Below are 25964 nucleotides of genomic sequence, written 5' to 3' on the forward strand. Positions count from 1 at the left end.
CCTTACCTTATGAGTGAATTGATACAACCAAAGCTGACGCTAATGGTCCATAACCTGGCTGCTTCCACTACTTTGCGACTCTTTTCAATATCTCCCGTCTCGAAACTCAAAACAGCGCCAGGCCCCCGAGCCAGGCGACGATGTAGTTCATAATGTGGGTGACTTTTGAGTCCAGGATATCGTACTTTGAGCCCTTTGCTTTCCAAATATTCTGCGATGCGAATAGCATTTGCTTGCTGCCGATCCATCCGCAAAGCGAGGGTCTTGACTCCACGCATGAGGAGGAAGCAATCGAAAGGTGCGAGACCACAACCTGTGGCGTTGATCATGAAATAAACTTTCTGCAAATGTCAAAAGTCGTTACATTTCATGGAAATAAAAATTGGCATCAAACTTTTTCTCTTACCGCCGCCAAGGTTTCTTCCTTGACTCCGATGACTCCCGCCATCAGATCGTGATGTCCGCTCAAGTACTTTGTCCCAGAGTGATAGACAATATCTGCACCCTGTAGCAGCGGTTTCTGGAGATACGGGCTCATCATGGTGTTATCCACGACTACAATGGCATCAGGACACTGTTCATGTACAGTGTTACTGATGCTTGTCACATCCGCAATCTTGATGAGAGGGTTGGTTGGAGTTTCAAGGATGACAAGGCGAGTCTTTGGTGAGAGGCGTGGTTTGATGGCTGCCAGGGATGTGGTGTCGACGTGGTGGACCGTAATGTTGTTGTGCGTGCGGAGGAATGTCAAGAGACGATTTGTTCCTAAACACGCAAGTTCAATTATATGGAACAAACTCGAGAGTAGAGTCCATGATATTGATACTCACCTCCGTAAAGATCGTCCCCAGCGATGATCTCCTCGCCCGAATTTACCAGCCGGCATATCACATCCAGTGCGCTCATTCCGCTCGACACGGCAAAGGCGCGTTTGGCTGACATGAGCTTTGCAAGATGAGCCTCTATACAGGGAGAAAAACAATGGTGAGGAAAATTTCAAAAGTACACACTGCTCATTGAAAGAACAGAGTGCCCATCTTATATTTCGTGACATACCGAGATGTGTCCGTGTTGGATTCCCACTTCTCGTGTAGTCATACTCTCCCATTTCACTCGCGGCTGACTGTTTGAAGGTTGCTGTTTGATAAATGGGCACCGAGCTCGCATTGTAGACATCCCGTATGCCGCTCTCGGGTTCGACAAATACACATTCCGTGGCTGCTCGGTACTTGGAAACAGGTGGAGTTATCAGACTATCGCAGAGGGAAGAGGAGCTGGGCTGCGGGGTAGGGTATTCTCCTTCAAAGAATGGCGTCTTTGTTACGCCGTTTGCCAGTTCCGGGATGTCCTCTGTCGGCGGCGGGAGGGTATGTTGCTGGTTGTGAGTGTGCATCCTGCTGCAGGCTGTGTGGATCAGTGCAAAGGGTAGTGTTCAAGCAAAGAAATTCGAGAGAATCCGAGCAAGAAATTCCTGCAGATCTGTTAAAAAAAACGCTAGTAGGAAATGGGGGAAAACCCAAAAGGACACCCCACCAAATACTTTCATCGACCCCACAATTTGGTGGAAAAGCGCAGACTTACTAAGCCATCTTATCAGTGATCAAAAAAATTCCCACGCAAATGGTGCAAATCGATTGCTAAAATGATGCCATTTTGAGTTGAAGGAAGGGAAACGATGCCATCGCCATCTGCAGTAGAACATGTACGCAAACGCACGGCAAAGAGACCCACAAAGCACTCCAAGACAAGGCTCATCAATGAGGCTGTCGCCGCAGGAAACTTGGAGGCACTGCGAACACTGGCTGCATCCAAGGGCGGATTCGTCAATCACAGTATCCGCAGAAAAGTATGGCCTCTGCTCCTTCATAGCGCCAACAAACAGCGTGAAATGTTCTCAGAAGGCGCAGGTAGAGCATGCGTGTACCAGCGTTCGTCCAAATTTCCCTTGATATAAAGGCGCGTCATGTATTTCAGATGAGCAGCGAGATGCCAGCCAAATTGCATTGGACGTGAACAGATCTCTTGCCCACTTGTTGCAGCCTGATACCGGGGAAACCCGCTTAGAGACGCTGCGAAAGGAACTTTCTAATCTGCTCCTTACTGTATTGAGCCGGCATTCTTATTTACATTACTACCAAGGTGCGTCCGGGGCAAGTTGCAGGGTGACCGCTTGGAACCTGTTCCTCAACAGGCTTAATCACAGGCTTTCACGATGTTGCCAGTGTCCTCCTCCTTGTACTGAAACCGACATTAGCCTCAGCTTGTTTGGAACCACTAGCGCTTTTCTATTTGCGTGACTTTATGGCGCCGTCCCTCCAGTCCTCCATGAATCAGATCAGTCTTCTCTTCCCTCTCATTGCCCTCGTGTCCCCAGCTACTCACGAATGTCTGTCGAGCATCGAAGGCTTTCTTCCCTACTTTTGTCTCTCGTGGGTCATCACATGGTACAGCCACGATATCGACGATCTATCCCGGATTGCTCGCCTGTTTGACTTTCTAATTGCCTCCAACCCCCTCATGCCGGTATACCTGGCTGCTGCGGTCGTACTGTCTCAAAATGAGCAGCTTGTGGAGCTAGAAGCCGAGTACAGCACTGTGCATCACTTTCTTTCAAAATTCCCGTCAGATGCAAACTTGGAGATGCTCATTAAACAAGCATACAATATGTACAAGCTGCACCCACCAGAGGCGGTGCAGAAATCCGCGAAATTGCCGCTTGGAAGAGCGTCGGTAGTCAACAGGTTCAAAGTCGACTTTGAGCGACTACCATTAACACAAGAATACGATGACCAGCTGCCCCAAAAACTGTTGAATCAACATGTCCGCGAAGTTGAAAAGCCAGGGGGTCATTATCATCCGGACCGGTGGGTACTGGCAAATGCCAGACACTTGGCATGGATCAGTGCATTCGCGGCCACGTCTGTAATAGCTTGGTATGCATACCAAACAGGTTATACGTAGAATACCCTTTGCGAATACATCTGCTTCCTGTATATTATGTACATAACTTGAAAATACAGATTGGGAACTTAATTCTAAAAATCATCACCATCCGATAAAACATCGCCATCTCTGTCCTGAAATTCAGGTGCCTTCTCTTGAATTGTAAACAGAGGCGTTCTCCCGTGCGATATCTGTCCAAAGAAAAAAGCATCAATATCGGGGGCCATACCACTATGAATCGAGAAGATAACCCACATTTACCGCTTGTTCACAAAAGCTTTTCAAATCTTGTTTACTTGAGCAGTAGAAGCCAAGGACAAGGGACGGGTCTACGGCTTCCATAGACATGGTTCTTACTGTCTCGCAATGATATGTCGAGAGGTCCTGTATCATAGGACATTCAAGACGTGAACAAAAAACTAGAGATGTTTCGCAAGAAACACATATCGCTTTACCTCTGGCGCATATGATGCAGGATGCTTCACTTCCACCGCTTTCGTAGAGACGAAACATTCCACATACTTAGATTCAAGCATGCGACGTTTGTATTCATCCTAAGACCCTACCTGGCCGGAGAAAATGTGGATCTAAATACACCAGATGGTTGCCTGGTGGAACAGATCCTGGTGAATACGACCATCCTTGAAAGAGGAGAAACTATCACTTTGGAACATACCTTCCACTCCGATGAAAAACAGGGACGAATTCGGCCGTCCTCTGTGGGCGTGCAACATTTTAGGACAAACCGCCAAACACATCCCAGATGACCACCGCCTCCCCCTCGCTTACCCTGCTATTCCCACACACTGCGGCAAACTAAAACACGCCTGAGTCCACAACAAATTAGCAAGTGCCACCGGGAGAATGATCGTATCGCAACGAACCTTTAAGGCATCAAAATACACTGGATTCAACCCTTCCACACCCAACCTGATCGGGACCAATATCAAGGTTCCTCTCCATCCTTCATGACCTTTTGTGCACTCATTATTGATATCATCCAAATACATGACGCCATCGGTTGCTACATAGATTCCCATATCGATGTCCTTATGGTCGTCCAATAAGACCCTGAGGGGAACACATGGCGTGTTGGTATTTATAAAGATTCCCTAAAATATGATTGCAGTGATTTCACTTATTACTTACTTTAGAACATGAGATATTGTAGAGGGACCAAACCATTCGCCAATATTCTTATCAAATTGTTTTCCGAGCAGCGCTATTCGATGTATCGAAAAGGGCGCAGAAGGCGTATCGAGAAATCGATTTAGTATCTGCAAAATGTTTCGATTAAGTTGGCATATTACAGAATATGAAGGAGATTCTCCAAAAGGCTCACCGTCACATATTTGTCCCACGCACCCTTGTCATCTTGACATCGCGTTAGTCTCCAATCTAAGAACAACGAATGAGGTAATGCCGCATATCTCATATCGCCGATAGAGATGCAAACCTCTGCCCAGTTCATGGAAGAGGAAAGCATTGGCCAGCATCATCTGACCACTTCGCAACATGCATCCCCAACCGACATCGCTTGTATATGTACTCGGTTTTATCGGCGGATAACCATTCCGATATGTAATCCACACTCGACTTTTAAAGTCGTCTTGAAACCCTTGGTCGGCACACGAAGGATACTCAATTCCCAACAGTCGCACAGGTCCGGAATCCCTATTTCGCCCGTTCCCCAGCCCAAGGTCAATACCGGTGCGGGCCGTCAGGCGGGTGAGGAGGGTATTGTCGTCGTGGGCCGCCAGTATGATGTTGTTGGCTCCAGCGGTAGTTGAATGGGTGCGAAACCGGCCAGACGCCGTGTGGAAGAAATGAGATATTCCTTCGGTGACCTTTTCCCACAATGTATGCTCCTGCTCTTCAGAAATTGATTGCTTTAGATGCTGTGACGCTTCTGTAGTCGGCAACGTTTCAGCTTTGACAGGTTCCATGCCCGCCAACTCCCAGGAAGTCTACCTTCCTGCAAACCGCTGACACACGCAAGTGCTGTTGTCATCAATGTCAGCTGACTGACACGTTCGCTACACGGCACGTGACTCATGTCCGGATGGCCTATATAAATTGGTTCGGACGCGCATCCTGCGTTTTCCCCTCGCTCCTTCCCATCTCACCTTTTCATCGAGCTACTTTTATCTATCCTTCTTCTCTTTCCCTATTTCTACCTTGTTCTTTTCCAACTTTCACCTTTAGCATTCCTTCCTTTTCCTTTGTTTCCTACCGTGCTTTGTCACTATGGACTTTGGTACCCCAACTCGCACACTACGCAGCCGTCCCCCCGTGGACTACTCCAACTCTGGAGCAGGCTCTCGCCGCTCTTCCGTGGCTCCTAGCGTCGCTTCTAGCGTTGCCCCCAGTGAAGCTAGCTTTAGCGACGAACCCACCCCGATCTTCAGCTCCTCTTCGAGCGATGTTCCCACCCCCAAGACCACTGTCAAGATTAAACCTCGCGACCCGGCCAGTAAGGCGAACGGCAAACCTCTCAAACTGTATCACATGAACAGATACGTTGGTAAGTTTGGAGTAGCTCTCTCTTAATGGGGTAGCTGCTGACGATGGCTTCTAGGTTTTAAAATTTCTAATTATACATTCCTTTTTGCTGACGAAGATGGCCGCCATCCAATCGAAGACTACTTCAAAGCTCTCTGGGGTTACATCTCGGCGCCCTTTAGGGCATTGGCTGATAACTGGATGACTATCGGCAGGATGCTGCAGGTGACTCTCCTCCTTGTAGCATTTGGCGCGTTCTTTTATTTCAGCCGCGATGGGGCACTTGAAAGCCGACGCCCCGGACATCAACACGAGGTATCCGATGCCGATGTGGGAGCAATACATGCTCAGTTTCAGGAAATGAGAAAGGAGGTTGCACACCATAAGGAAGAGTACCGGTCGCTGCTGAATGTGCGCTTAGCCGAATATGAAGAGAATGTTAAACAGTACAACAAACTGTACGTTGATGATGTTATGAAGGAGTTGAAGACTCGGGAACAAAGTGACAAGGTCCATCAAAAGCACCTTGATGATACCGCTTTGATCAAGCAACAAATCGAAGAGCTTCAAAAGCAAATGATCGACTACAGCACCGCCACGCAACAGTACGACGCACTAGAGCAACAAATCGCAGAGCTTCAACAGAAAATGATCGACTACAACACCGCCACGCAACAGTACGACGCACTAGAGCAACAAATCGAAGACCTTCAGCTGCAAACGACCCAGGGCAGCACCGCCACGCAAAAGTGTGAGGCACTGGAGCAACAAATCACCGTATTAACTGCGGGGTTTGCTACTTTAGTCAGTAAGACTGATGACCTCGAAGGAAGAACCATCAAACCAGACACAGTCGGCATGGCCGACTATGCCTTAGAGAGTGCTGGTGGCCGAATCATCTTGGGGCTTACATCCCCCACTTATGCGCCTCCAACCATAATAGGTTGGATGGATTATTTGTTGGGGACTCCAAAGGCGCGAGGACAGCGCCCAAACACCTCTATTCAACCCGACGTGTTACCTGGCAATTGCTGGCCAATGCAAGGTATGGTTTCAGACTGCTCGCATTATTTGTCGAATGCCTTACTGACTATGTCTTTTCCAACTAGGTAACCATGGCCGGCTCGCTATTGCCCTCTCGACCCCAACCGTCCCCACTCATATCACTATTGAGCATGCGCACAAGGAACTTTGGGGTGGCCACACTGGCCTCGCTTCTGCCCCCAAAGATTTTGAAGCGTGGGCTGTTTATGATCACGAAGCGTTTGCCAAGATGGACTTGGACTCGGAAGAAGCCCGTAGGGCTTCAGTTAGCTGGGAGACACAACCCCAAGCCCTTTTGATGGCGTCGGGTACCTTCAAACCTATGGAGAAGAATCTTGAAACCTTTGAGATTAGTCCCGTTGCTTACAGGAACCTTGAAAACATGGCACTCATGCATGAACAGCAAGTTCACACTGTCGTCTTCCGCTTCAGGAGTAACTGGGGTAATGAGGACTGGACTTGCATCTACAGGGTGCGTGTCCACAGCATTTAAATTATGAACTATTTGTGTGTTTTGGCGTGAATTGTGTAAATGAACTTGCAGGATACCCATTATTTGTATAATAAATGTAAATGTTTTAAATGACTTTGGTGCAGTTTTTTAAATGTATCAAATGATGCTCTTGTCATCCATCTTTGAAATAATACTGGGACAGATGAATATCTTCAAGATCGCATGTCCACATGTTATAAAAGATGCTTAAAGTCACTACCAAAACAGCAGTTTCTAGATACATGATACAAATGCGCATGTCTACTTGGCCATTGCACAACACTCTATGCAAAGAAGGGGGATATGGACCGACGTCTGCTTCCAGTATTCCCCTTTGACGAGTTTCGTCCACGCTCATCGACGCATCTCGCGACAATGACTGGAATGGTTGCGTGTTCTACGCAGTAGTGGCTGACACTACCAACTAAGAACCTGATGAAATACAAGAGTGTCAGATGGTTGTTTTTCATGATACGGGTAGATGGTGCGTTTATCTACTCACCCTTGCACGTGGCTCTTGCCGGCAGAGCCCAAAACCAACATTGCAGGCTTCACCTCCAATTCCTCCACCAACTTGCAAATCAACTCTCCTGCCTTGTTTGGTGCACCGACGAGCACACGAACACCCATGGTGCAGTTGACATTGTTGCTCTGCCATACACTTCTCAGCAATGTTTTGACACGGGATGTGACAGCCGTGACGTCTTCCTTGTCCACAACTACGGCCACCGTAAGCTTATCGCCGTCACGGAGAACGTAGTCAAAGACCCAGTTGAGGGCTGCGACAGAGTGCTCAGACTCGTCGAGCGCGAACAAGATGTTTTTGGCACCAGGGGCAGGACCGTGGGGTTGTTGGCCGGGGACAGCGAGAGAAGCGGTTGCGTCTGCCATGTCTTTTAAAGTAACTGTAGTTGAAATGTCTTGCTTTGCGGGGTTGTTTTTGGGGCTTGCTTGTTCGAGTGCTGCTATTTTATACTACTGGAAGGAAATTAAAAAAACGCCAATTCATGACTCATTATGATAAGTGTTCCAAAACTTTAATTTCGTCTTTATTTGATAGCATCTGACACAGAAACACTGCCCCAAATCCTACTTTAAGGATGCAAAAGAAAAAGGGAAAAAGGGATTGGAAAGCACTAGTCATTCCTATGCAGATTGACAAAGATTAGTTGCTAGAAAAGTAGGCTAGGCACAGATGGTAGAAAAGAGCGAGAATCCAGGATCAAGCCCGCATAGGACAGTGGCCAAACGACTCTGCGATGGAGACGCTGTCCAGTTTTGGAAAATTGCTTTTTAGACTGGCAGATGCTGGAGGTAGAGCGCCGTTGAACTGTAGACTCTAGTAGGTGGGTCACAAACTCGTTATGGGCATCTGCGCCACGATTTTAGACAGGCACTGGGCAGGCGCTGGTTATGTATAGATCAGCGTGCATTTGAGAAAAGATTGCTGGGTTAACAGTTCTCTTGTTAAGCAAGGAGTGCCAAAGGCGGCCGACATACTTTTGTGAACTCATTGCACATTCTACTGTAGACAATGTTGAGATCGATATAAAGTAGACCATCACGCCAGGCGAAACAGAACTGGCACAAATCTTTGCCCCACGTTATTAGTTTGGCATATCATTTGTGATGTTGAGACTCCATTCCAACTCTGCAGTAACGTTTGCACATTTTGTGCCGTCATCATCAACAGCGTACTCCTTGTGCTGTCGGAAACTATAACAAAGCGTATTGTTGCCGTTCGTATGTGCTAGAGCACCGTGAGTGATGCTCCTCCTGTGAGCGCCTTGTTCTATGACCAGGACTTGATCTCACAACTGCAACAGAAAGTAGATACACTGATGCGATGCATTGAACAAGCTCTTCAACCAACCAGTGATCGAAATCGCAATTTATCCATGAGCCTGTAAAAAGACCAGCGAATCGCTACTGTTGTGTTTGAGAGGATCTGGTGACTATGGTCCAGACAAGTTTATACACCTACATGGATCAGGCCAGGAAAGGAGCCGAGAAACTCACTATTCAAAGATCGTTTACAAACGATTCCTGAAATATGTCGACCGTCGACAGTTCCTATGGACATCCATTGACCGTTTGATGGTCGTTCTGCAAAGTAGGGTTAGGGTTAGGTTTAATTACAATTGATCTTTGTACCACATAATCGGCTCTGTTGCGGGCGTCCTCGCGGTCTGCGGCATTTAAAAGAGGATCCCACTTGGATCGCTGGACGAGAACAAGACATTTGTTGCCACCAACTACGACAGTTGTCTGGCAGATCAACAACCGTCTGCCGTTCTACCTGTTGTGTGATCGGCAGACCAACCTATCTTTCTGTTGACGTGCTCTTGTTCCACTTTAGGATTTTGACCCACACTGTTGTTTTGCGAATACAGCCGCAATTGCAGGGGTTCAGCCCAATATGTCGTTTCAAGGCTATGGGCAGGGAAGTCAAGGATTTCCTTCACAGCCGGGAGGCGGGTGGGGACAGCCTTCCCAACAGGGTTTGGGTGCCGGCATGTTCCCTGGACAACCAATGGGATACCAAGCGCCCAATTTCCAGGCAGCGGCAGGGTCAGGCATTGGAACGGAACTAGCTGCACAAGGTGGGAATTATTCCGTTTGACTGTGGAAAAATAAGGACTACTCGGGAGAACGTGTTTTTGAGGTGCTAAAGGTTGCCTACCAACAGTATCCCTACCATTTATCGAGCATTCTGATCTGGCCAACTATGAGAACCTATTCAAGCAAGCGAATCCGTCCTCGACAGGACATATTGCGGGTGAGCTTTCTTACAACGCTTCATATGGTGGCACGGCACTCATTCTCCCGCAATATCTCACAGCTCCCGCGGCCCGCAATATCCTGGTGCAATCCGGCCTTCCTAACGAGATTCTAGCTCGCATATGGTAAAGCCAGGTTTTCAACGACCATGGCGATAAGGTGCTGACCGCAATTCGTGCAGGTCTCTATCAGCGGTTTCCACAAGTACATCCCTGAATTTTGCGGAATTTTGTCTTGCAATGCACTTGGCAAAGCTGGGGAGGAATGGCACGATGCCCCCGCCTCAGCTACCTGATACTGTTCGACAGCAATTGATGGCATCTACCGCGAACCTAACACGCGCTGCCCAAGGTGCGGCTTCAGGTGGTGGAGGATTGAGCGCACCTCTTGGGAGCTATACGGGGAGCGCGGGAGTCACTACCAACTTGACAGGTGGTCATGGAAGTACGGGATACTTGACGCCCACTTCGACTGGGAACGCCTCTTTTTCCGGTGTCCCAAGGAATTCCACAACTGGAATGTCGCGTTCTTCCTCGTTCCAAGGCGTTCCAAGTGGAGTAACGGTGATGGATGGCTTTGCTGGTCCGCTGGTTGCGCAGGCGCCCATCCAGTCCCAGTCGTCACAGGGACAGAGACAAAAATGGGCTGTCGATCCTGCAGAAAAGGCACAATATGATGCCATATTCAAAGTCTGGGATCCGCAGAATTCTGGATTCATATCGGGAGACCGAGCACGAAACATTTTTACACAATCGGGGCTGCCTGACGGCGTTCTTGCGCATATATGGTATGTACAAAGGATACTTCCATGGCCGCGCCAACCCAAGCATGCACTGAACCATTCTTTTTTCGGCTAGGACACTTGCTGACATACAAAAGAACGGAAAATTAAACGCCGACGAATTTGCTGTTGCGATGCATCTTGTGTACCAAAAGCTAAACGGGCGTGATTTGCCGGCAACACTTCCTCCAGAATTGATTCCACCATCCACTCGCGATCTTGATTCGCTCACCAATCTGGCTAAAACGCAGATTATGAGCGATATCGTGAATAAGAAAACCAATCCTCTACAGCGAAGCCCTTTCGGATCATCATCAAACTTGTTCGGTATTGCGGATCCTCTGGGGTCTTTTGGATCCACATCTCCAAATCTCAGCGATCGTCGAAAATTGCAAGAACAAAGAGACCAAGAAGAAGCCAAGAGGAAGACCATTGTAGAGAAGTTGGAAACCAAGAAGCGAGAGTTGGCAGAACTCAGGCAGAAGACTGCTGATACGAATAAAAGTGCAACGCAAATTCAACTGGACATCGACCGGTTGCATCGCGACGCTAGAGAAGGGCATAGTGACGTCAAGTACACGACGACCACCAAGGAATCACTATTGGAGCAGTTACAGAGTCGATCGGGCTCGGGTAGCCGAGGGGGTGCTGAGACAATTGACCAAGCCATGAACATGGAGAAGGAGATCCGTAATTTACTGGATGACTGTAGAGCCTTTCATAACAAATATGCTGATCAAAAAATTCAAAAGCTTCGTGGTGCGAGCGGAGCGCAAAGTGGTAGTGGGACGTCGGTACCGGGTGGAATCTCGACTCTGCTGCCGAATACCGGATCTTCGGATCCCGTCCAAAGCAAGGCAGCCGCCCTGTTGGCAGCCAGAATGGCAGCCTTGGGTGTCAGCGGACCTTCACCCTCTCCTCTGTCTTCTTCCCCCTCTGAAAAGTCCTCTAGCAATTCAGGTGCTGTACAAGCCGAAATTGCCAAGGTAGAAGAAGAGAGAAGGAGGAGACTCAAGGAGCTCGACGATGCAAGCGATCGGGTACGTTCGATAATGGAACAGGTCCGCTCGTCAGCTCCTAGCAATGCGTCATCACTCAATATACCGCGCATCTGGAATCCACCGGTGGAAGAAAAGTTGAAATTCGAGCAGGGAGTCGGTTTAAAGAGCAAGACAGTGCGGAAGGTCATTGAAGACCTTGACAGACAGGGTGGCTATGCAACATCAACATCATCATGGGCATCGAGTAATACGCAACCTTTATCCGCACCGAGAGATTCGGATGCCCCTGCTCGGAAGCCCTCTCTTTCTAGCAGTGCTATTTCGACGTCCTTCCCCAGCGTACCATCCGTGCCACGTGCAGGCGTTCCAGACCGAAAAACTGACTCGACACCAACTAGCGCTCTCAAGTCTCCAGATCCTTGGACACCTGCTCCACCGGTCCCAGCGAGAGAACCCCCTGCGCTAAGCTTTCTTTCGAACCTGAGTTCCTCGTCAGCACCATTGAATGGTGGCAATCATTCACCGGTTGCAGGTCCTTCGCTGCCATCGCCCACCTCGGCAGCAGTCAATGATGTAGTGGCGCAGGCAGAAGCTGCCATCCGTGCTGCCAAAGAGCGACAGGCAAAACGACTAGCTGGTGCGGGAACACCAACAACTCCTGGTACACCTACAGGAGCAGGAAGTGGGAATCCATTTGGTGCAAGCAGTACTTCTGCTGGAACTATCCCCGCGACAACGACTGGCAGTGAATCTACCGCATTCAACGCGTTTTCAAACACGTCATTTGGCGCGCCAAAGCCGGCAGAGGAGGACGATGAAGTGAGCAAGGCTATGCAACGCTTGCGCGAACAGGAACAGCAGCTGCTTGGGGAGAATTTTCGTTTGGGGGCAGGTAACGTCGGTGCGTCCGTTCCTGCCCCTACCGTGAATAACCGTAGTCAGGAAAACCATCCGTCGACGGTTACACAAGGCGTACTTGCCGCTATGGAGAAAATCCGGCAACGAGAAAAGGAGGTCTTGGCTGAGCAACAGCGGATCATGCAAGAAGACCGGGAGCGAAAGGAGAAACTGCCGGCTCCTCGCAAGTCCATTAGTGGCACATCGGCTCAGATGCCGGATCGATCAGTATCATCTGGATCCGGGAGTAGTTTTCCTCGTTCTCCATTGGGTATATCAAAGGACGCTTTCCAATCGGCGCCCTCGAAAAAGGAGCAAGGAATTACTCCGCCTTCAAATGCAGGAAACGATCAAAGCGAGCCTAGGACGCTGAGCCCCCCCCTCGCACCAGCAATAAGTGTCCAAGAGCCCCCAGAACAGGACGGGTCCCTGCCTAAAGTCGGTGGTCCGCCTCCACCTCCACCACCTCCTCCACCGGGTGAAGTAAAGCCGGTTAAAAAGTATGTTCGGGGCACTGCGTCTCCAACAAGTTCTGGGGAGTCAACGCCCAAACGAAAGCCCACACTTGCAGACGTAGGTGCTCGTGTACCAGCCTTATTCGCAGCAGGTGCCGCTCCAGTTCAGAGTATTGGTAAAGTGTCGGATCGGATCAAGAATCTCCAAGGTGGAATGGCACACATCTTTGGTGCACCCGTCGCCATTGGTCAGCAAGAAGATACCCTCGAGCATAGTTCTCACCTGTCCCCTACCCAAGCAGAAGGGACTAGCAGTGGACTGGAAAGCGACTGGGAGGTGGTTAGCAAGGAAGATACAAAGAATCACGAACAACTGTCAAAGGATCCTACTTTGAACGTGGGCTTTACCACGAAGGGAGGGTTTCTTGATATCGGTGCGTCGGGAGCTTTAGGTCGCGCTGTGAGTATAGGGGATGTGTTTTCCGACAAGTTTGCCTCCAGCCCTCTTCACCCTGATCCAGGTATGCGCTTTTGGATCCGATTGACGCATTTGCACTCTTTAACCTGTACTTTGATGTTGACTTCTAGTCGTCATCAGCCCCATTACAATTACGCCAGCTGACGCTGGATCCATTTTGTACAAAGCACGAGCAGCCTATGCGTATGAAGGAGGAGCCGATGATCTTCGATTGGATGTTGGGGACGTGGTTCAGGTGGAACAAGAGCAAGGAGAGTGGCTCTACGGCCGTGTAGATGGGAGAGCCGGGTGGTTCCCAAAGACCTATGTAGATGTTATTGCTGAGGATAGTGTTGTGGATACAGGTAAATCTAGACGTTAAATGAAAAATGTCCTAAGTGGTGTTAAATTCTGGCACCTTTTTCCACAGCTCGTGCACCTACTCCTGCGCTCTTGTCCTCGCGTTTCATTTCACGTGGAACAGCTCTGTGGGATTATACGGCGTTACAATCTGATGAAGTGGATCTTGTTGCTGGTGAAACTGTTGGCATTTTGGAAAAGCCCGAACAAGAATGGTGGAAGGTGGAAAACAGTCGTGGAGAGGCTGGCCTTGTACCGTCCAACTACTTGCAAGAAGCTCCGGACGAGGATGGGATACAGCTGGACGATACCAGTACAGCGCCAGCAGGCGCTAGCGGTGGAACCGCAAGAAGTTCGGCAACAGAACTTTTCGGGAAACCAATCGAAAGTCGTGCATCGTCCGTCAATAGTTCATTTTACGAGTCCGCTAGCGATGCTGGTGCTGGACATGCAACCCCTCCTCTTCCTCCTAAAAATAAGGTCCATGTTATGCCCCGGTCGAGCTCGTTAAACATCCATTCGCTAGCCGCTTACGGTGAGGATGAGGGTAGCGAAGGCCGGCCTTCTATTGGGTTGTCCTCTCGAGAAAGCAACTTTGAGGATGAAGGGGACCGTCACGTCCTTAGAAGCGGGATACCAAAGAGTACTAGTTTTGCGGTGCAACCGTCACAGGTGGGTACAAAAGAATTAGAAGATGCAGATGATAATGGAAAACCAACACTTTTCAACAACATCGTCTAGGCATCTACAGCATGGGCCACTAAAGTAGACCCCTATCGCCTTCAAACCATTGCTCCAGATGAACGCAAACGTCAGGAAGCCATCTATGAACTGATCGCAACTGAACAGACGTATGTCAGAGACTTGGAATTGATTTACCAGGTTTGGGATGCTGAGTGGCTATCGAATCCGCCATGAGTTCTTACGTCTTGTCGTGGTCCTGTCAGACGTTCTATGGACCAATGTCTCAAATTCTACCCCACGGTGACTTGGAAGCTGTCTTTTCCAACATTGAGGATATCAAGATGGTCAACGCCGTGATTCTATCGGATCTCGAAGCGGTGCAACAGGAACACGACTTTGTGATCGAAGCCATTGGCGACGTATTCTGTAAGCATGTAAGTGGACCATTCTTTTTTTGTCGACATCCTATACCAGGAGGTTGATCCAATCTGGACTTTAGGCCGACTCTCTGTCAGTGTACCAGACCTATTGTGGAAACTTTGGCAATGCTCTCAAAGTCCTACAAAAGCAGAGATCTGAGAACCCCCGGGTGGCCGAGTATTTGAAGGTGAGGAGTGGCTGTCAGTAGGCTAGGCTGAGCATTGGATGCAGGGCTATCCTTTGTGCAACACACCGATATGCACTGCAAGCTGCGTCGTAAAGACACCGGCATCTTGATGGGAAAACTGTTTATTAGACCTTACTGACAAACATCTTCCTCTGTCGTTCCTCTTTTATATCGGATGCTGCCATTTCTTGCCAAACTACTGTCATACGTCACTTTTCCTCCGTGTTATGCATCCTTTATCACCCTGCCGTCCCCATCTGAATTCACGTACAAAAAGCGACAACAAACGTCAAATCCACTCTGTCGGTCGCTGGATTTGTCATCCTTCCTGCTCCAACCAATGCAACGAATAACACGATATTCCCTTTTGTTAAAGCAAATCTTGCATCATACGTCCAAGACGCATCCAGATCATGAAAGTGTTGTCCGAGCTTTAGCCATGAGTGAGAAGGCCGCCGAGATGGTGAATACGGCTGCGAGAGAGCGGGAAAGTCGAGAGAAATTGGAGGAGGTTATGAAGATTTTGGATTTAACCTGTGATGAGGTAAAGGCCTAATTGTCTCGGAAAGAAAAATACGAGAGGGACTCACTAGGTGTCCTCGATAGGAACACCGGCTCGATCTTTCTGCTCCAACACGTGTGTTGGGCCCTCGGATTTTTGTTCATGAGGGACCGTTGATGAAAAGCAAAAGCGGGCGGAAGCTGCATGCGTATCTGTTTAACGATGTATTGCTATTAGCGCAGCCAAAAGGGAAGCAGGACCGAAACGCCCGAGGGTATCAGTTTGCACTTTACAGAAAGGTATGTTGGGTCGACAGCAAACTTCAAATAAAAAACTTGCGCTGATGCGTCATTTAGCCGATGCCTCTCAACGAAATTGCCGTACGAGATTTGCCCAAGTTGGCAGGAAGGGACCACGGGGCTGTCGACGAGACCTGTTTCCAGGTCATTCATGGCCAAGATGCCGTCACCGTGCGAGCACCATCAGTGGCAGCAAAGAGAAAATGGGTGAACACGCTGGAAGAGCAGAGTCGGCATTACTACATGGCTGAGAAGCAGCAAGCAGAAGGTTCTTGGAAGGGAGGGAGATTCACCTATGGAACGCCCATTGGGACTTTACAAGTGATGGTCGCCGAAGCGAAAAATTTGGTTCGAGTTGATAGAGGTGAGATGCAAAAACTTTGGAGGATGCCTTTTTCTTTTCTTGCGTACCAATGCAATATCTTTTAGGGCACAAGCTTGACCTGTTTTGTCGGGTGCAGTTAAATCGTCAGCAAGTAAAAACCCGAACGGTTCACTCTGTTGCACCGCGATGGAATCAAGCCTTGGTCTTTTCAGTCCTCAGTTTGGATGAAACCCTGAAAATCTCTGTATATAACTACGACCGATATTCACAAGATGGTTGGTGACAAAGTGTTTACAATGTTAAAGTCGTGTTCTCTGCTAATGTGTTTGTTCTCTGTAAAGATTATCTTGGGCAGGCAGAACTTGCGCTAGATTTCCTTGAATACTATGGAGAGAAAGAGACGGAGCCCATTACACTGGGACTCCGAGACGTTGCCAGTGGATCTGTGGTCATTCGGCTAATGTACCGAAAGACATAGGATAGTTTTATAACCAAGTTTTGTATTTTTTGGGGAGAACGGAAATGAGCAACCGCAATGAGTTTTCAAAGCATGCAGCGAGAGTCGAACCCAGCTGATGTCATGTCATTTCTATGTGGCACAGTCATGAAGTCGATAAGTAGATTTGAAATCCGACAGTCTGGTAACGGGGTGCGCCGCTGGGGGCGAAACTGCGGTGGGGGGGAAACTGCAATCGACAACGACAAACGGGTGATATTTAAAGCAACTTGCCTGCCATCCATCCGTTCATCGCAAATCATCCATCCATCCATCCATCGCTGTTTTTTTAGCGTCGTCCAGACTTACTCCATCCACTGAAGAACAACACCAAAACACATCTCCACACTTTTCCCTTGCGCTTTCACACATTCTTCTTTGCGAACGGAAGCCGGTTTTATGTCTGAGACCATCCAGAATCTTGCATCTTACGATCCTTTCGCCGATACAGGGGAGGAGAGTGACCTGAAAGTACAGGGATATATTCGTAAGTATTGAAATTTTTGAAAGTGGGGCAAGAAGATTTTGTGGATGATGGAGACATTTGGGCCGAATACTGAGAAGTTTGCGGGCAGTTGGAAGTATTTGTTGGGGCAAGGAGAGAAAGTACCGAAAAGGACGTACGATGGCCACTTTTGGAGATGAAGATCAGGTGGAATGGGACTTTGGGCTACGTGATGGATCCGTGCTCTTTTTGGGGTTTGGCAAGCGTGGCGAGCTGGCATAGTGTTACATAGAAGATATAAATGCTTTCAGATGGCACATACTGATAGCGTAATGTTATGTAGATATCCGTGTCCAACAACGAAACGGACGCAAAACTCTTACCACAGTGCAAGGCCTTCCTGCCGATCTCGACCAAAAGCGCATCTTGAAGGCCTTCAAGAAGGAATTCGCATGCAACGGCACTGTTGTACAGGATGAAGACCTAGGCGAGGTTATCCAACTTCAAGGCGACCACCGTGTCAAGATTCAGCAATTTTTGGCATCTGAAGGACTTGCCAGTAAGGACAAGATCAAGATTCACGGGTTCTAAGGTTGGGCGGTTGAGCATAGCATAGCGTTTGGCTCATTGGGTTTAGTATTTCTATTTGAGATTTGGGCAGTTTATATGCTGAATTTGGGGTTGACTGCAAAGGAATGGCGTGCGTGTGGTTGCCGAATACAAAAGAACGAGGCTGTACTCTTTCGGGCTGTTATAATATAATTATTGATGTTGCAATTCCTGTTTACGGGTTTTCTTTTTTTCGGGTTTAACCCCATTTTCGAGCTCTTGACTGGCTTTGGCACGACGGTTTTGCATTGCAATACTCGTTAATGTCTCTTTCCACTTTCCTTTGGACAAAGTAGATTTCAAATGATTCCAGATCCCATCCTGTAACAGGGTATTATGCCTTTCTGTGACCCGCTGTGCACACACTGCCTTACAAAGCTTTGCTTGAATTTTGCCCGTAGTACCCTGTGTCCGGCGCCGAGAATAGGCGAGATGCATGTTAAACCATTTGTTGTATCGATCCAATGCGCACGCCGATATGATACTGGCATAGAGGAGGAGGGGAGCAAGATAGCAACAGTCGCTCGTAATGCTGCCCAATCCAATGAATATGGAAATTTGGTGCCGAAGCATCAAATACATCTGTTAATCCCATCAGATTTCGCTTCCTCCAGGCGACGCCCGCGTATATCCAGCTCACTTCTTTTGGTCATATTCGGTCCCTCCAAAATAAAGACCAATGGTTTTCTCGATCACAAACGCAGCAAAGTCTTGCAACAGAATAAGAATCGGTCTTGTTGCCGCAGGTTCCGTTGCATCCAAAAAGTTCCAAGGCGACGACAGCCGGGTCGTGTGTTGGGTGGATCTCACCACGGAAAGGAATTAACTAGGGCAGCGTAAAGTGGTTGCGCGCTGAACATGGATACAGTTGACTTAAATTGTCTTTTGGATGTGATGAACGGTGTTGGTAACTAGTTTACAATTATATTCATGAACTACTGCAACATCGTGCCAAAAATCTTGATAAAAGTTACAGGCTTTCATAAATGTGTTCAGATCACATCAAGGTTTCCAAATGACTGATTGGATGATATGGAGTTTGGTACCCAAGACCGTTTATAACGTATGGCACTTGACGCTTTGCGATGTCCTATTCTAATCGAGTGAAAGCGGCGGGCTGGACAGAGTTTTTGTCGTGCGTTGCTCCGAATGGGTATTGTTGAATCTTTGCAGACTAGTAATTTTACATGCTTTTGCGTTCATGAGACCAAGTCACAGATGAGAACCTTCCTCCATGACTGAGAGACGCTAATGGAGCCTTTGCAATCATCAACAAGCTCTATCTGATAGACATGCGTTATCAAAATCCAGCTTTGTTTATACTTGTATGCTGCGCCTGCGCCAAGTGGCACGGTCCAGTTAGCAAAGCAAACGGGAAATCGCAACGTCCTGCAACCTTCTTGACCAAAAAACAGTAATTTAATGTAGCATGGGTCGAAAGAAACAAAAAGTCCTTCCCCCCGACTCCCCCCTCTGGGCAAACCAAACCGCATTCCGTGTAGTTGAGCGGTCATGGAAGCGAAAAGAACATGCACCAGATCTCCTCAAAACTCTTGTAGATCCCAGTCGAAATGCGGCAATAGCCGTTGAAGCGGGTCTGCTAAAGCCAGTTGCGCTCTCTGACGATCCTCGTCGGATATCACCGCATTTTGGGTTTTCTGTTGAACCTGATACGCCATTACCACCCGCATATGAATTAGTTAATGTCCCCGGACTCGTCATTATTCCAAACATGTTCTCTCCGTCAGCCCAGCGAACCATTATAAAACAGTGCCTAAAAGAATACACTCGACATCCCAATGTAACCAACCTTGACACGCACTGGAAACTACCATCAGCAGGGATCTGGAACCTTCACGAACTAGTACGAAAAGGAGAAATAGCATCAGGTGCTGAAGAAACGCTTCTCCGCATGCGACATGACGGAACCGTGGAAGGGGCACTCAAAAACGGATACGATAGTGATGTGAATGAAGCTGGGATCAAAATCGATCCCCCAACGACCGATACACATCATCTGACACACCTAACACCCCAGGATGCACTGTTGCGGCTTCGATGGACATCCCTGGGGTTTCAATATAATTGGTCAACCAAAGAGTATCATCTGGACCGCCGGCCGTCTTTTCCACCACTTATTGGCGAATTGTCCACGGCGATTGTGGAGGCTGTACAGGGTGTGACGGGGTATGAGGCTCGTCAATGGAAGGCAGAGGCGGGGATCATCAATTTCTATGGATTGAAAGATGCATTGATGGCACATCAGGATCGGAGTGAGGAAAATGCTGCGGCGCCGCTTGTGAGCTTTAGGTGAGTGTATGGCGTTTGTCATTAAGATGTGAATAATCTTCTGATTTGAACGATCAGTTTTGGACATTCGTGCATCTTTCTGATTGGTACCGAATCACGAGATGATATACCTACCTCAGTGGTTTTGAGAAGCGGCGATGTTCTTGTTATGCATGGGCAGTCTCGGCTCGCTTTTCACTGTATGTAATCCTAGCGGTTGACATGTCGTGCGTGTTCTAATCGACGAGTTGCCCTCTCATAGCCGTCCCGCGAATCCTCGAAAATACCCTTCCCGAGTACCTTTTCCCGCATGTGGATGAGGCACCTGATTGGGACCTGTTTGCAGAGTACATGGCTGCCTCAAGAATTAATATCAACGTGCGACAGGTGAAATGACGGATTGGACTCAAAGTTGCAGTTAACTTGTAGTTATTATTTATAGCGTGGCTTAATGTAGAGAAGGACATGTTATTAGATAGGCAAACATCTTGAATAGGTATGCAACCACAACATGTGCCATTGTAATATGCAAATGTGGCAAGAAAACAACCATTGATATAACAAGGTTCTATAATAGTGACTCTATTTGTAAAAAGAGTTCTAGTCATTGTACAAACCCAACCATTCTACACCACCCTTCTACCAATTCTGCCGCACCCCCCCACCTCCAAGCCCAATACCATCCCGCAGCAAATACCGTTCCCACAACCCATCCCACGCCTACTTGGGCAACGGTATGTTTCCCCAGATACACCCTCGACCACGCTACAATTAATCCAAACACGTTTAATCCGATCAATATTCCTGATGCTGCTGTTGATGGTTTTGTTGGCGGATGCGGATTGTGGGGAGAGAGGACCAGGTAATAAAGGGTAAAGTAGGTTGCAAAGTAGGCTGTGACTTGGGTATGGGAAGAGGGCATGCCGTGGGTATGGGAGGAGAAGATGCGGGTAATAATGTGAGGGGGGGAAGTTGTGGAGGGTGACGAGACTTTCTTTTCTAAAACAATCGAAGGACGGGGTTGACGGATAATGGTTTTCAAGAGTTTGGCTTAAACGCAATCATGTCAGACTGAGTGTGCTTTGTATAAAGAAGTATTGAAAACGACGGACCTACAAAGCTACACGCGACTCCACCTGCAGCGGTCCATAGGACTTGTGGGGATCGAGTGTAGAGAATGGTCATTGCCACGGCAGCAGTGACAGTGAAGCGTGCCTAGCAAGGACAAAAAGTTTTGGTGTAATGGCAAGGGTGTCATGGGCAAAAGTATGTCATTGGGTTTCTCTAGGTTAAAAAAAACATACATGCTTTACGACCGAAAAAAGGGCCTCGCGTTTCCGCATGTTTCCTACTAAAGTGCGACAATCGGTCGCAGGTCCCTGGCGTACTGGTAAAGAGCCAGCGTTCACACAGGGAGGTCCGTAGAGAGCAACTCGACAAAGGTTTGGGCAAATGGTTTACAGCCCGTTAAATTCCCGCAAGATGGAAAAAACCTCCAAACTCTTTGTTCAGATCCGTCGTTCCTTTCAGTCCGATCGCGCAGCGGAGAAAGCTAATGACACATTTCATGCACGTTCGATCCTCGCGTGCGACAAAAATCATTTTGTTTTTTCCGTCATTGATGACGTCAGCTTGACCCTCCGACATCCTTCCTTTGCGATCCTTTGAATCCTTTGGCAAGCCGCTCAAGACCTTCTTTCTTGGCAGGAAACACACACACACACACACACACGTTTTTCGACCAAAGGGCATAAACACCTTTTTTTTATCGCAAAGCATCTGACTAGAGTTCCTGAAGATGACGAGATCCGATTGCCATATTACGCCAAAAAGAGGATGACCTCAATTTGGAACACTTTTTGTTTGTCCATGTGTTCCTGCCAGCCCCCATGGGGCAGTGCCCACAAAAAACACCATATAGAGTGCAAAAATACACCACAATGTCATGATAGCCTCCCCGTTAACTAACGGCAAAAACGAGTTATTGATCCGCAAATGTGGATAGGGATCGCTAACCCCTAATGGCCCAGTTGAGCGCTTCAATTTCCTTTTTTTTGTGCCTTTTCCTACAGTGTATCGTTTGGCAGGTGTTGGTCATGCCCATTGGAGGACTTTCTAGAAAACGTGCAGGGGTAGACGTCAGCGGAAGAACAGCGAAAGGAAAATTGTGCAAAGATGATGGCATATTGGTCGTGCGTTGGTCGCTGACCGAGTCATTTTCAAATCGAGGGATTGAGAAAGCCCCTCCATTCCAGAGTGTCTATAAATTCAAGGGTTTGGACATCCCCCTTTTAGTCTATAGCAATCGTATTCCAATTCGCAAGCTTCAACCCGTCTCCATAGTCATCATCCCAAACCCCCTGTTGAAAATCATGCATCTTCTCCAATCTTTAGCCCTAGTCGCCGCATCCCTTACGCTCGCAATCGCGCAACAATCCACACCTCCCGCGAATATGTACGATACGTTAGCAGCACACGCAAACAACCAAACCACCACCCAGGGTCAAACGTACGGAACCTTTTATGGTCTCGCCCAACGTCTCTCCGACATTGGCAATGCTCTTAAACAAGGCAACACGAACCGGACTTTGTTTGCGCCGACTGATGATGCATTCAGAAAGTTGAACGATAGCGATCCGACTGGTTACCAGGGTTTGGTGGCCAATACGCAATTGCTCACAAATGTTTTAAAGTGTAAGTTGAGCAAAGAGCCTTTTAATCTCTATAAAAAGCTTTAGGTTAACCTTAAATAACCTTAAATTCTTAGATCACCTTTTGGCAAAGGATCAGTACTTTGACCCTACGCGTGTCTCCGCCTACCGCGGATTCTACGGTACCGAACTCGACAAGGGTCAAGTTGTCCGCATCGACGTAATCGACGGCAGGTTGAACAACGGCAGGACCACTTTGACCAACGGCGTAAACTCATCCAGCACCGTCGGTACCATCCCCGCCTCCAACGGTGTTATTTACGGGATTGATTCGGTCCTCGTTCCTCCTTATAGTTTCAACAGGACCCTAGCATCCAAGGACTCGACCAGCGCCTTCCAAGCCTTGCTTCAGCAAGCTAACCTTACGACCAAGGCAGATTCGCTACAATACGTCACCATCTTTGTACCAAACAATGCCGCTATACTGGCACTTCGATCAACTGATGCAAACCTCTCTGCAGCCATTTTGTCAACTACACTCGACCTCCACATTGTTCCCCGCGTTATCTACTCCACGGAAATTCCACAAACCGATAACAATCCAGTCAATGTCTCGACGGCTGCTCCCGGTTTGAATGTCACTGTTCGTAAAAGCGGAAACGACATTTCGGTCTCAGGGCCTGGAAACCGAATCCCAGCCAGGGTTGTCGATGGAGACATTTTGTTTGCGGGCGGTGTCATTCACATTATTGACAGCGTATTGCTCCCCAATGTCAACGCGAATGGAACGGTCCAAGGTCTCCAAGGTGGTGCAGGCAACCAGCCCGACACTCCTGTCCAGCCTAATTTGCCACAGGACAACACGGCGCAAGGTCCTATTGCTGGTGGTGGGGATGTCAGCAACATTAGGGATGTCAGCAACAGTAATAATTTGAGGGGTGTCGGTGGTAACAGTGGCTCTGGCTCTGGCTCAAGCTCTAGCAGCGCGGGCAAAGCTGTAGAGTCGTCCTTTGGTGCTGTGGTGGCTATGGCAGTGGCAATGATTGCCCTCTTGTGAGATGCCTATCAAGAGATTCTAGTCTCGAGTCGTTCTCTAGGAGTGCTGTATCATATTCCTTGACACTAGGTGTCCAAATGTAGTTGTAATATATGTCTCTGTATCTAAGCTAAACATTTTTTGCACTGCATTTGCTACGTTTATAAAGGATGCATTACGATGGTAGGATTAACAAACATTGCTCCCGGCAGAGGAAAAATGTTCCATAGGCAGTAATTCGTCAGTGAATGTCATGGTACTGCTTGACACTGCTCGTTATGCAATATTGCGAGTGTGGCATGTCCGAGGTTGTTTAGCTTCCAACGTGAATCAATCTGCTCCTCTTCCATACTGCAGGGGCAACAATAACTGCTGCCAAATACTTGAAGAAAAAAAATATATTTACACTCATTTCGAACATTCCAGGTGAACTTGACGATATTGGGCGGTACGTAAAAAGAGCCCAACACAACAGACAGAAAAAAAGAAGTAAAATTATAACATCTGTCCACCAAAGTTCGTACAGAGACATCATGATCTAGTTTGGCTCGTCATCATCTGCACTCATGGCTGCGCTTTCTTGTCCAACCTTCTTGTCCTCATGGAACTTGCGCAACAAGGTGTCCACTTCGTCAATGTTTAGAGGTCGGATATCGGCAAGCTCCTTGATCTGAGCGGTGACGGCCTTGACGTCATCGTCATTCAGCTTGAGGCCAAGTTGGTGGACGCGGTTCTTAACGGCATTCCATCCGGTGAGACGGTGGCCAATGGAGACGTAACGAGTCATACTAGAGATGGAATCACCAGTAAGGTTTTGCCGACCACAGAGAGAGTGCACGAGCAAATGACTTACCCAAAGTCCTCTGGCTTCAGGATTTCGTAAGTGCTGGGGTTGTTCAAAATTGCCTTGGCGTGAATACCGGCCTTGTGGGTAAAGGCACAGTATCCAGTGATGTAGTTGTTGAAGGGCACTTGAATTTGGACCGCATCCGCGACCAAATTCTCAATGTCACGGAGCTTGTGAAGCTTGTACTTGCCCATCACATACTCCTTGTTGGCAACATACATGCGGGCACAGAAACCACCAAGAGGGGTGATACCGTTACGCTCACCGATACCAAGCACTGATGTGTCAATGTGTGTTGCTCCGGCCTCGAGCGCTAATGAGTGGGAATGTTTACGTGAGCCACTGATTGCCATCCCGTAATGGGTGTGATAACAACAAGCACTCACCAGCGTATGCATTAGCAATTCCACATCCGGTGTCATCGTGGAAATGACATTCAATGTCACATGACACTACACCACGCAAGGTCCTCACAAGCTCGTACACTTGACGAGGGTTCGCACATCCAACAGTATCAGCGATACCAACTCGGTTAACACCAATCTTATCCACAGCCCGGTAAATGTTCAACAAGTCGACCAAGTCACTTCGGAAAGAGTCTTCACTCGAGAATCGCACTTCCAACCCCTTGCTCTTGATAAAGTTGACGACTTCAATTGCTTGCTTGGTAATGTAGGTCATGTCCTTGCCGTGGGAGAATTCTCGGAGGAACGATGATGTTCCAATCACAACATCCAAACCATCTACGCCTGTCTCTACTGCAATTCTAGCATCGTCCATGTGACATCGGACGTGTGTAAGAATCTGTACAGTAACGAAATTTAAGTTTTTTGCTATTGACAAAACCCAATCAACGATACAGTGGGAAACGGACCTTGGCCTTCAGTCCCAACTTTGCAATCGCCTCACAATCCTGTCGTGATTGCTCAGAGGCAGCTGGCGACGTCAACTCAATGTATTCCACACCAAAGTCATCCAAAGCCTTGGCAATGGCAATTTTGGTCTCAGTGTCAAAGAAGGCGTTTGCAAACTGTTCTCCCTCTATAAAAAAAAGTTAGACTTTGTTTACATTCCTATAATATACACAGCGCAAGAGACCCACACACACCTCGTAGAGTGGATTCAATGATGGAAAAGTTGTCTACTCTGCTCAAAAAGTCTGCGTACTTGGGACCATATGCAGACGGGGTGTGAATGGACTCGACGGCAGCACCGTTTCCGTTTTGTTGTGCAGGAGGAGGAGTCATGATGTGTGTGTAAAAGGAGTGTGTGTGTGTTAGATGCGTATGCGTATGTGTGAAAAGTCCTTGTTGAAAATCAAACGGAAAGCGCAAGAGATGAAAAGGAAATCCAAACAAGAAAGCTGCGTTTTATAAACAAGGACGAAACTCGACATCTCCCGCATCTTTTTGATCTCCAACCAAATCAGTAGATGTCACGTGAATCATTTATCTATTTTC

The 25964-nt window shown here is 48.1% G+C and overlaps 11 protein-coding genes across 11 annotated transcripts; 6 read left to right on the top strand and 5 right to left on the bottom strand.

Annotated features, from left to right (window-relative positions):
• Nucleotides 1-2: 2 nt before the first annotated feature.
• On the bottom strand, nt 3-1725 carry SPPG_07451 (cystathionine beta-lyase; the record flags this gene model as incomplete). Its single annotated transcript, XM_016755616.1, has 4 exons — nt 1057-1725; nt 831-962; nt 407-765; nt 3-341 (listed from the first exon to the last, which is right to left on the bottom strand). The coding sequence occupies exons 1-4, from the start codon at nt 1391-1393 to the stop codon at nt 3-5; spliced, it is 1167 nt and encodes a 388-aa protein (XP_016605094.1). The 5' UTR covers nt 1394-1725.
• SPPG_07452 (GTPase-activating protein GYP8) lies at nt 1648-3041 on the top strand. Its single transcript, XM_016755617.1, has 3 exons — nt 1648-1907; nt 1975-2139; nt 2204-3041. Exons 1-3 carry the CDS (start codon nt 1676-1678, stop codon nt 2959-2961), a joined length of 1155 nt encoding a protein of 384 aa, XP_016605095.1. The 5' UTR covers nt 1648-1675; the 3' UTR covers nt 2962-3041.
• SPPG_07453 (cysteine protease ATG4) lies at nt 2969-4904 on the bottom strand. Its single transcript, XM_016755618.1, has 10 exons — nt 4400-4904; nt 4286-4341; nt 4093-4220; nt 3828-4014; nt 3733-3770; nt 3620-3660; nt 3510-3551; nt 3399-3436; nt 3199-3327; nt 2969-3134 (listed from the first exon to the last, which is right to left on the bottom strand). Exons 1-10 carry the CDS (start codon nt 4887-4889, stop codon nt 3036-3038), a joined length of 1248 nt encoding a protein of 415 aa, XP_016605096.1. The 5' UTR covers nt 4890-4904; the 3' UTR covers nt 2969-3035.
• A 286-nt stretch (nt 4905-5190) lies between these two features.
• Nucleotides 5191-6982, top strand: SPPG_07454 (uncharacterized protein; the record flags this gene model as incomplete). Its single annotated transcript, XM_016755619.1, has 3 exons — nt 5191-5467; nt 5522-6490; nt 6555-6982. The coding sequence occupies 3 exons, from the start codon at nt 5191-5193 to the stop codon at nt 6980-6982; spliced, it is 1674 nt and encodes a 557-aa protein (XP_016605097.1).
• Nucleotides 6983-7005: 23 nt separating this feature from the next.
• On the bottom strand, nt 7006-8030 carry SPPG_07455 (uncharacterized protein). Its single transcript, XM_016755620.1, has 2 exons — nt 7485-8030; nt 7006-7414 (listed from the first exon to the last, which is right to left on the bottom strand). The coding sequence occupies exons 1-2, from the start codon at nt 7871-7873 to the stop codon at nt 7267-7269; spliced, it is 537 nt and encodes a 178-aa protein (XP_016605098.1). The 5' UTR covers nt 7874-8030; the 3' UTR covers nt 7006-7266.
• A 977-nt stretch (nt 8031-9007) lies between these two features.
• Nucleotides 9008-16682, top strand: SPPG_07456 (uncharacterized protein). Its single transcript, XM_016755621.1, has 15 exons — nt 9008-9585; nt 9672-9761; nt 9825-9888; nt 9945-10550; nt 10621-13418; nt 13486-13719; nt 13785-14386; nt 14456-14596; nt 14662-14832; nt 14898-15005; nt 15283-15549; nt 15612-15806; nt 15864-16170; nt 16236-16406; nt 16473-16682. Exons 1-15 carry the CDS (start codon nt 9402-9404, stop codon nt 16607-16609), a joined length of 6075 nt encoding a protein of 2024 aa, XP_016605099.1. The 5' UTR covers nt 9008-9401; the 3' UTR covers nt 16610-16682.
• A 118-nt stretch (nt 16683-16800) lies between these two features.
• Nucleotides 16801-17849, top strand: SPPG_07457 (translation initiation factor SUI1). The gene is made up of 2 exons (XM_016755622.1): nt 16801-17114; nt 17416-17849. The coding sequence occupies exons 1-2, from the start codon at nt 17027-17029 to the stop codon at nt 17661-17663; spliced, it is 336 nt and encodes a 111-aa protein (XP_016605100.1). The 5' UTR covers nt 16801-17026; the 3' UTR covers nt 17664-17849.
• Nucleotides 17850-19086: 1237 nt separating this feature from the next.
• On the top strand, nt 19087-20567 carry SPPG_07458 (alkylated DNA repair protein AlkB). Its single transcript, XM_016755623.1, has 3 exons — nt 19087-19991; nt 20049-20170; nt 20233-20567. Exons 1-3 carry the CDS (start codon nt 19111-19113, stop codon nt 20364-20366), a joined length of 1137 nt encoding a protein of 378 aa, XP_016605101.1. The 5' UTR covers nt 19087-19110; the 3' UTR covers nt 20367-20567.
• On the bottom strand, nt 20496-21612 carry SPPG_07459 (uncharacterized protein). The gene is made up of 3 exons (XM_016755624.1): nt 21275-21612; nt 21083-21185; nt 20496-21020 (listed from the first exon to the last, which is right to left on the bottom strand). The coding sequence occupies exons 1-3, from the start codon at nt 21311-21313 to the stop codon at nt 20575-20577; spliced, it is 588 nt and encodes a 195-aa protein (XP_016605102.1). The 5' UTR covers nt 21314-21612; the 3' UTR covers nt 20496-20574.
• A 454-nt stretch (nt 21613-22066) lies between these two features.
• SPPG_07460 (uncharacterized protein) lies at nt 22067-23825 on the top strand (the record flags this gene model as incomplete). The annotated part of the gene is made up of 2 exons (XM_016755625.1): nt 22067-22664; nt 22738-23825. The coding sequence occupies 2 exons, from the start codon at nt 22067-22069 to the stop codon at nt 23676-23678; spliced, it is 1539 nt and encodes a 512-aa protein (XP_016605103.1). The 3' UTR covers nt 23679-23825.
• Nucleotides 23826-24037: 212 nt separating this feature from the next.
• SPPG_07461 (homocitrate synthase, mitochondrial) lies at nt 24038-25895 on the bottom strand. The gene is made up of 5 exons (XM_016755626.1): nt 25613-25895; nt 25379-25545; nt 24891-25308; nt 24511-24817; nt 24038-24445 (listed from the first exon to the last, which is right to left on the bottom strand). The coding sequence occupies exons 1-5, from the start codon at nt 25749-25751 to the stop codon at nt 24196-24198; spliced, it is 1281 nt and encodes a 426-aa protein (XP_016605104.1). The 5' UTR covers nt 25752-25895; the 3' UTR covers nt 24038-24195.
• Between the last annotated feature and the right edge of the window lie 69 nt (nt 25896-25964).

This window comes from Spizellomyces punctatus (genome assembly GCF_000182565.1).
Source record: "Spizellomyces punctatus DAOM BR117 chromosome Unknown supercont1.16, whole genome shotgun sequence".
Taxonomy (NCBI): domain Eukaryota; kingdom Fungi; phylum Chytridiomycota; class Chytridiomycetes; order Spizellomycetales; family Spizellomycetaceae; genus Spizellomyces; species Spizellomyces punctatus.

What these genes read in the sequence shown, in the direction of transcription:
- SPPG_07452 (XM_016755617.1), top strand. Translation starts at nt 1,676, where the DNA reads ATGCCATCGCCATCTGCAGTAGAACATGTACGCAAACGCACGGCAAAG. An exon ending in AATGTTCTCAGAAGGCGCAG is followed by an intron (nt 1,908 to 1,974) that starts GTAGAGCATGCG and finishes CATGTATTTCAG; the next exon opens with ATGAGCAGCGAGATGCCAGC. An exon ending in TTATTTACATTACTACCAAG is followed by an intron (nt 2,140 to 2,203) that starts GTGCGTCCGGGG and finishes GCTTAATCACAG; the next exon opens with GCTTTCACGATGTTGCCAGT.
- SPPG_07453 (XM_016755618.1), bottom strand. Translation starts at nt 4,889, where the DNA reads ATGGAACCTGTCAAAGCTGAAACGTTGCCGACTACAGAAGCGTCACAG. An exon ending in CGTGGGACAAATATGTGACG is followed by an intron (nt 4,221 to 4,285) that starts GTGAGCCTTTTG and finishes AACATTTTGCAG; the next exon opens with ATACTAAATCGATTTCTCGA. An exon ending in TCCACATTTTCTCCGGCCAG is followed by an intron (nt 3,437 to 3,509) that starts GTAGGGTCTTAG and finishes TCTCTACGAAAG; the next exon opens with CGGTGGAAGTGAAGCATCCT.
- SPPG_07455 (XM_016755620.1), bottom strand. Translation starts at nt 7,873, where the DNA reads ATGGCAGACGCAACCGCTTCTCTCGCTGTCCCCGGCCAACAACCCCAC. An exon ending in GGCAAGAGCCACGTGCAAGG is followed by an intron (nt 7,415 to 7,484) that starts GTGAGTAGATAA and finishes GTATTTCATCAG; the next exon opens with GTTCTTAGTTGGTAGTGTCA.
- SPPG_07456 (XM_016755621.1), top strand. Translation starts at nt 9,402, where the DNA reads ATGTCGTTTCAAGGCTATGGGCAGGGAAGTCAAGGATTTCCTTCACAG. An exon ending in AACGGAACTAGCTGCACAAG is followed by an intron (nt 9,586 to 9,671) that starts GTGGGAATTATT and finishes GCCTACCAACAG; the next exon opens with TATCCCTACCATTTATCGAG. An exon ending in CTCGACAGGACATATTGCGG is followed by an intron (nt 9,762 to 9,824) that starts GTGAGCTTTCTT and finishes AATATCTCACAG; the next exon opens with CTCCCGCGGCCCGCAATATC.
- SPPG_07457 (XM_016755622.1), top strand. Translation starts at nt 17,027, where the DNA reads ATGTCTGAGACCATCCAGAATCTTGCATCTTACGATCCTTTCGCCGAT. An exon ending in GAAAGTACAGGGATATATTC is followed by an intron (nt 17,115 to 17,415) that starts GTAAGTATTGAA and finishes AATGTTATGTAG; the next exon opens with ATATCCGTGTCCAACAACGA.
- SPPG_07458 (XM_016755623.1), top strand. Translation starts at nt 19,111, where the DNA reads ATGGGTCGAAAGAAACAAAAAGTCCTTCCCCCCGACTCCCCCCTCTGG. An exon ending in GCGCCGCTTGTGAGCTTTAG is followed by an intron (nt 19,992 to 20,048) that starts GTGAGTGTATGG and finishes TTGAACGATCAG; the next exon opens with TTTTGGACATTCGTGCATCT. An exon ending in GTCTCGGCTCGCTTTTCACT is followed by an intron (nt 20,171 to 20,232) that starts GTATGTAATCCT and finishes GCCCTCTCATAG; the next exon opens with CCGTCCCGCGAATCCTCGAA.
- SPPG_07459 (XM_016755624.1), bottom strand. Translation starts at nt 21,313, where the DNA reads ATGCGGAAACGCGAGGCCCTTTTTTCGGTCGTAAAGCAT. An exon ending in TTTTTTCGGTCGTAAAGCAT is followed by an intron (nt 21,186 to 21,274) that starts GTATGTTTTTTT and finishes TGTCCTTGCTAG; the next exon opens with GCACGCTTCACTGTCACTGC. An exon ending in AGTCGCGTGTAGCTTTGTAG is followed by an intron (nt 21,021 to 21,082) that starts GTCCGTCGTTTT and finishes ATTGCGTTTAAG; the next exon opens with CCAAACTCTTGAAAACCATT.
- SPPG_07461 (XM_016755626.1), bottom strand. Translation starts at nt 25,751, where the DNA reads ATGACTCCTCCTCCTGCACAACAAAACGGAAACGGTGCTGCCGTCGAG. An exon ending in AGTTGGGACTGAAGGCCAAG is followed by an intron (nt 25,309 to 25,378) that starts GTCCGTTTCCCA and finishes GTTACTGTACAG; the next exon opens with ATTCTTACACACGTCCGATG. An exon ending in CTGAAGCCAGAGGACTTTGG is followed by an intron (nt 24,446 to 24,510) that starts GTAAGTCATTTG and finishes TTCCATCTCTAG; the next exon opens with TATGACTCGTTACGTCTCCA.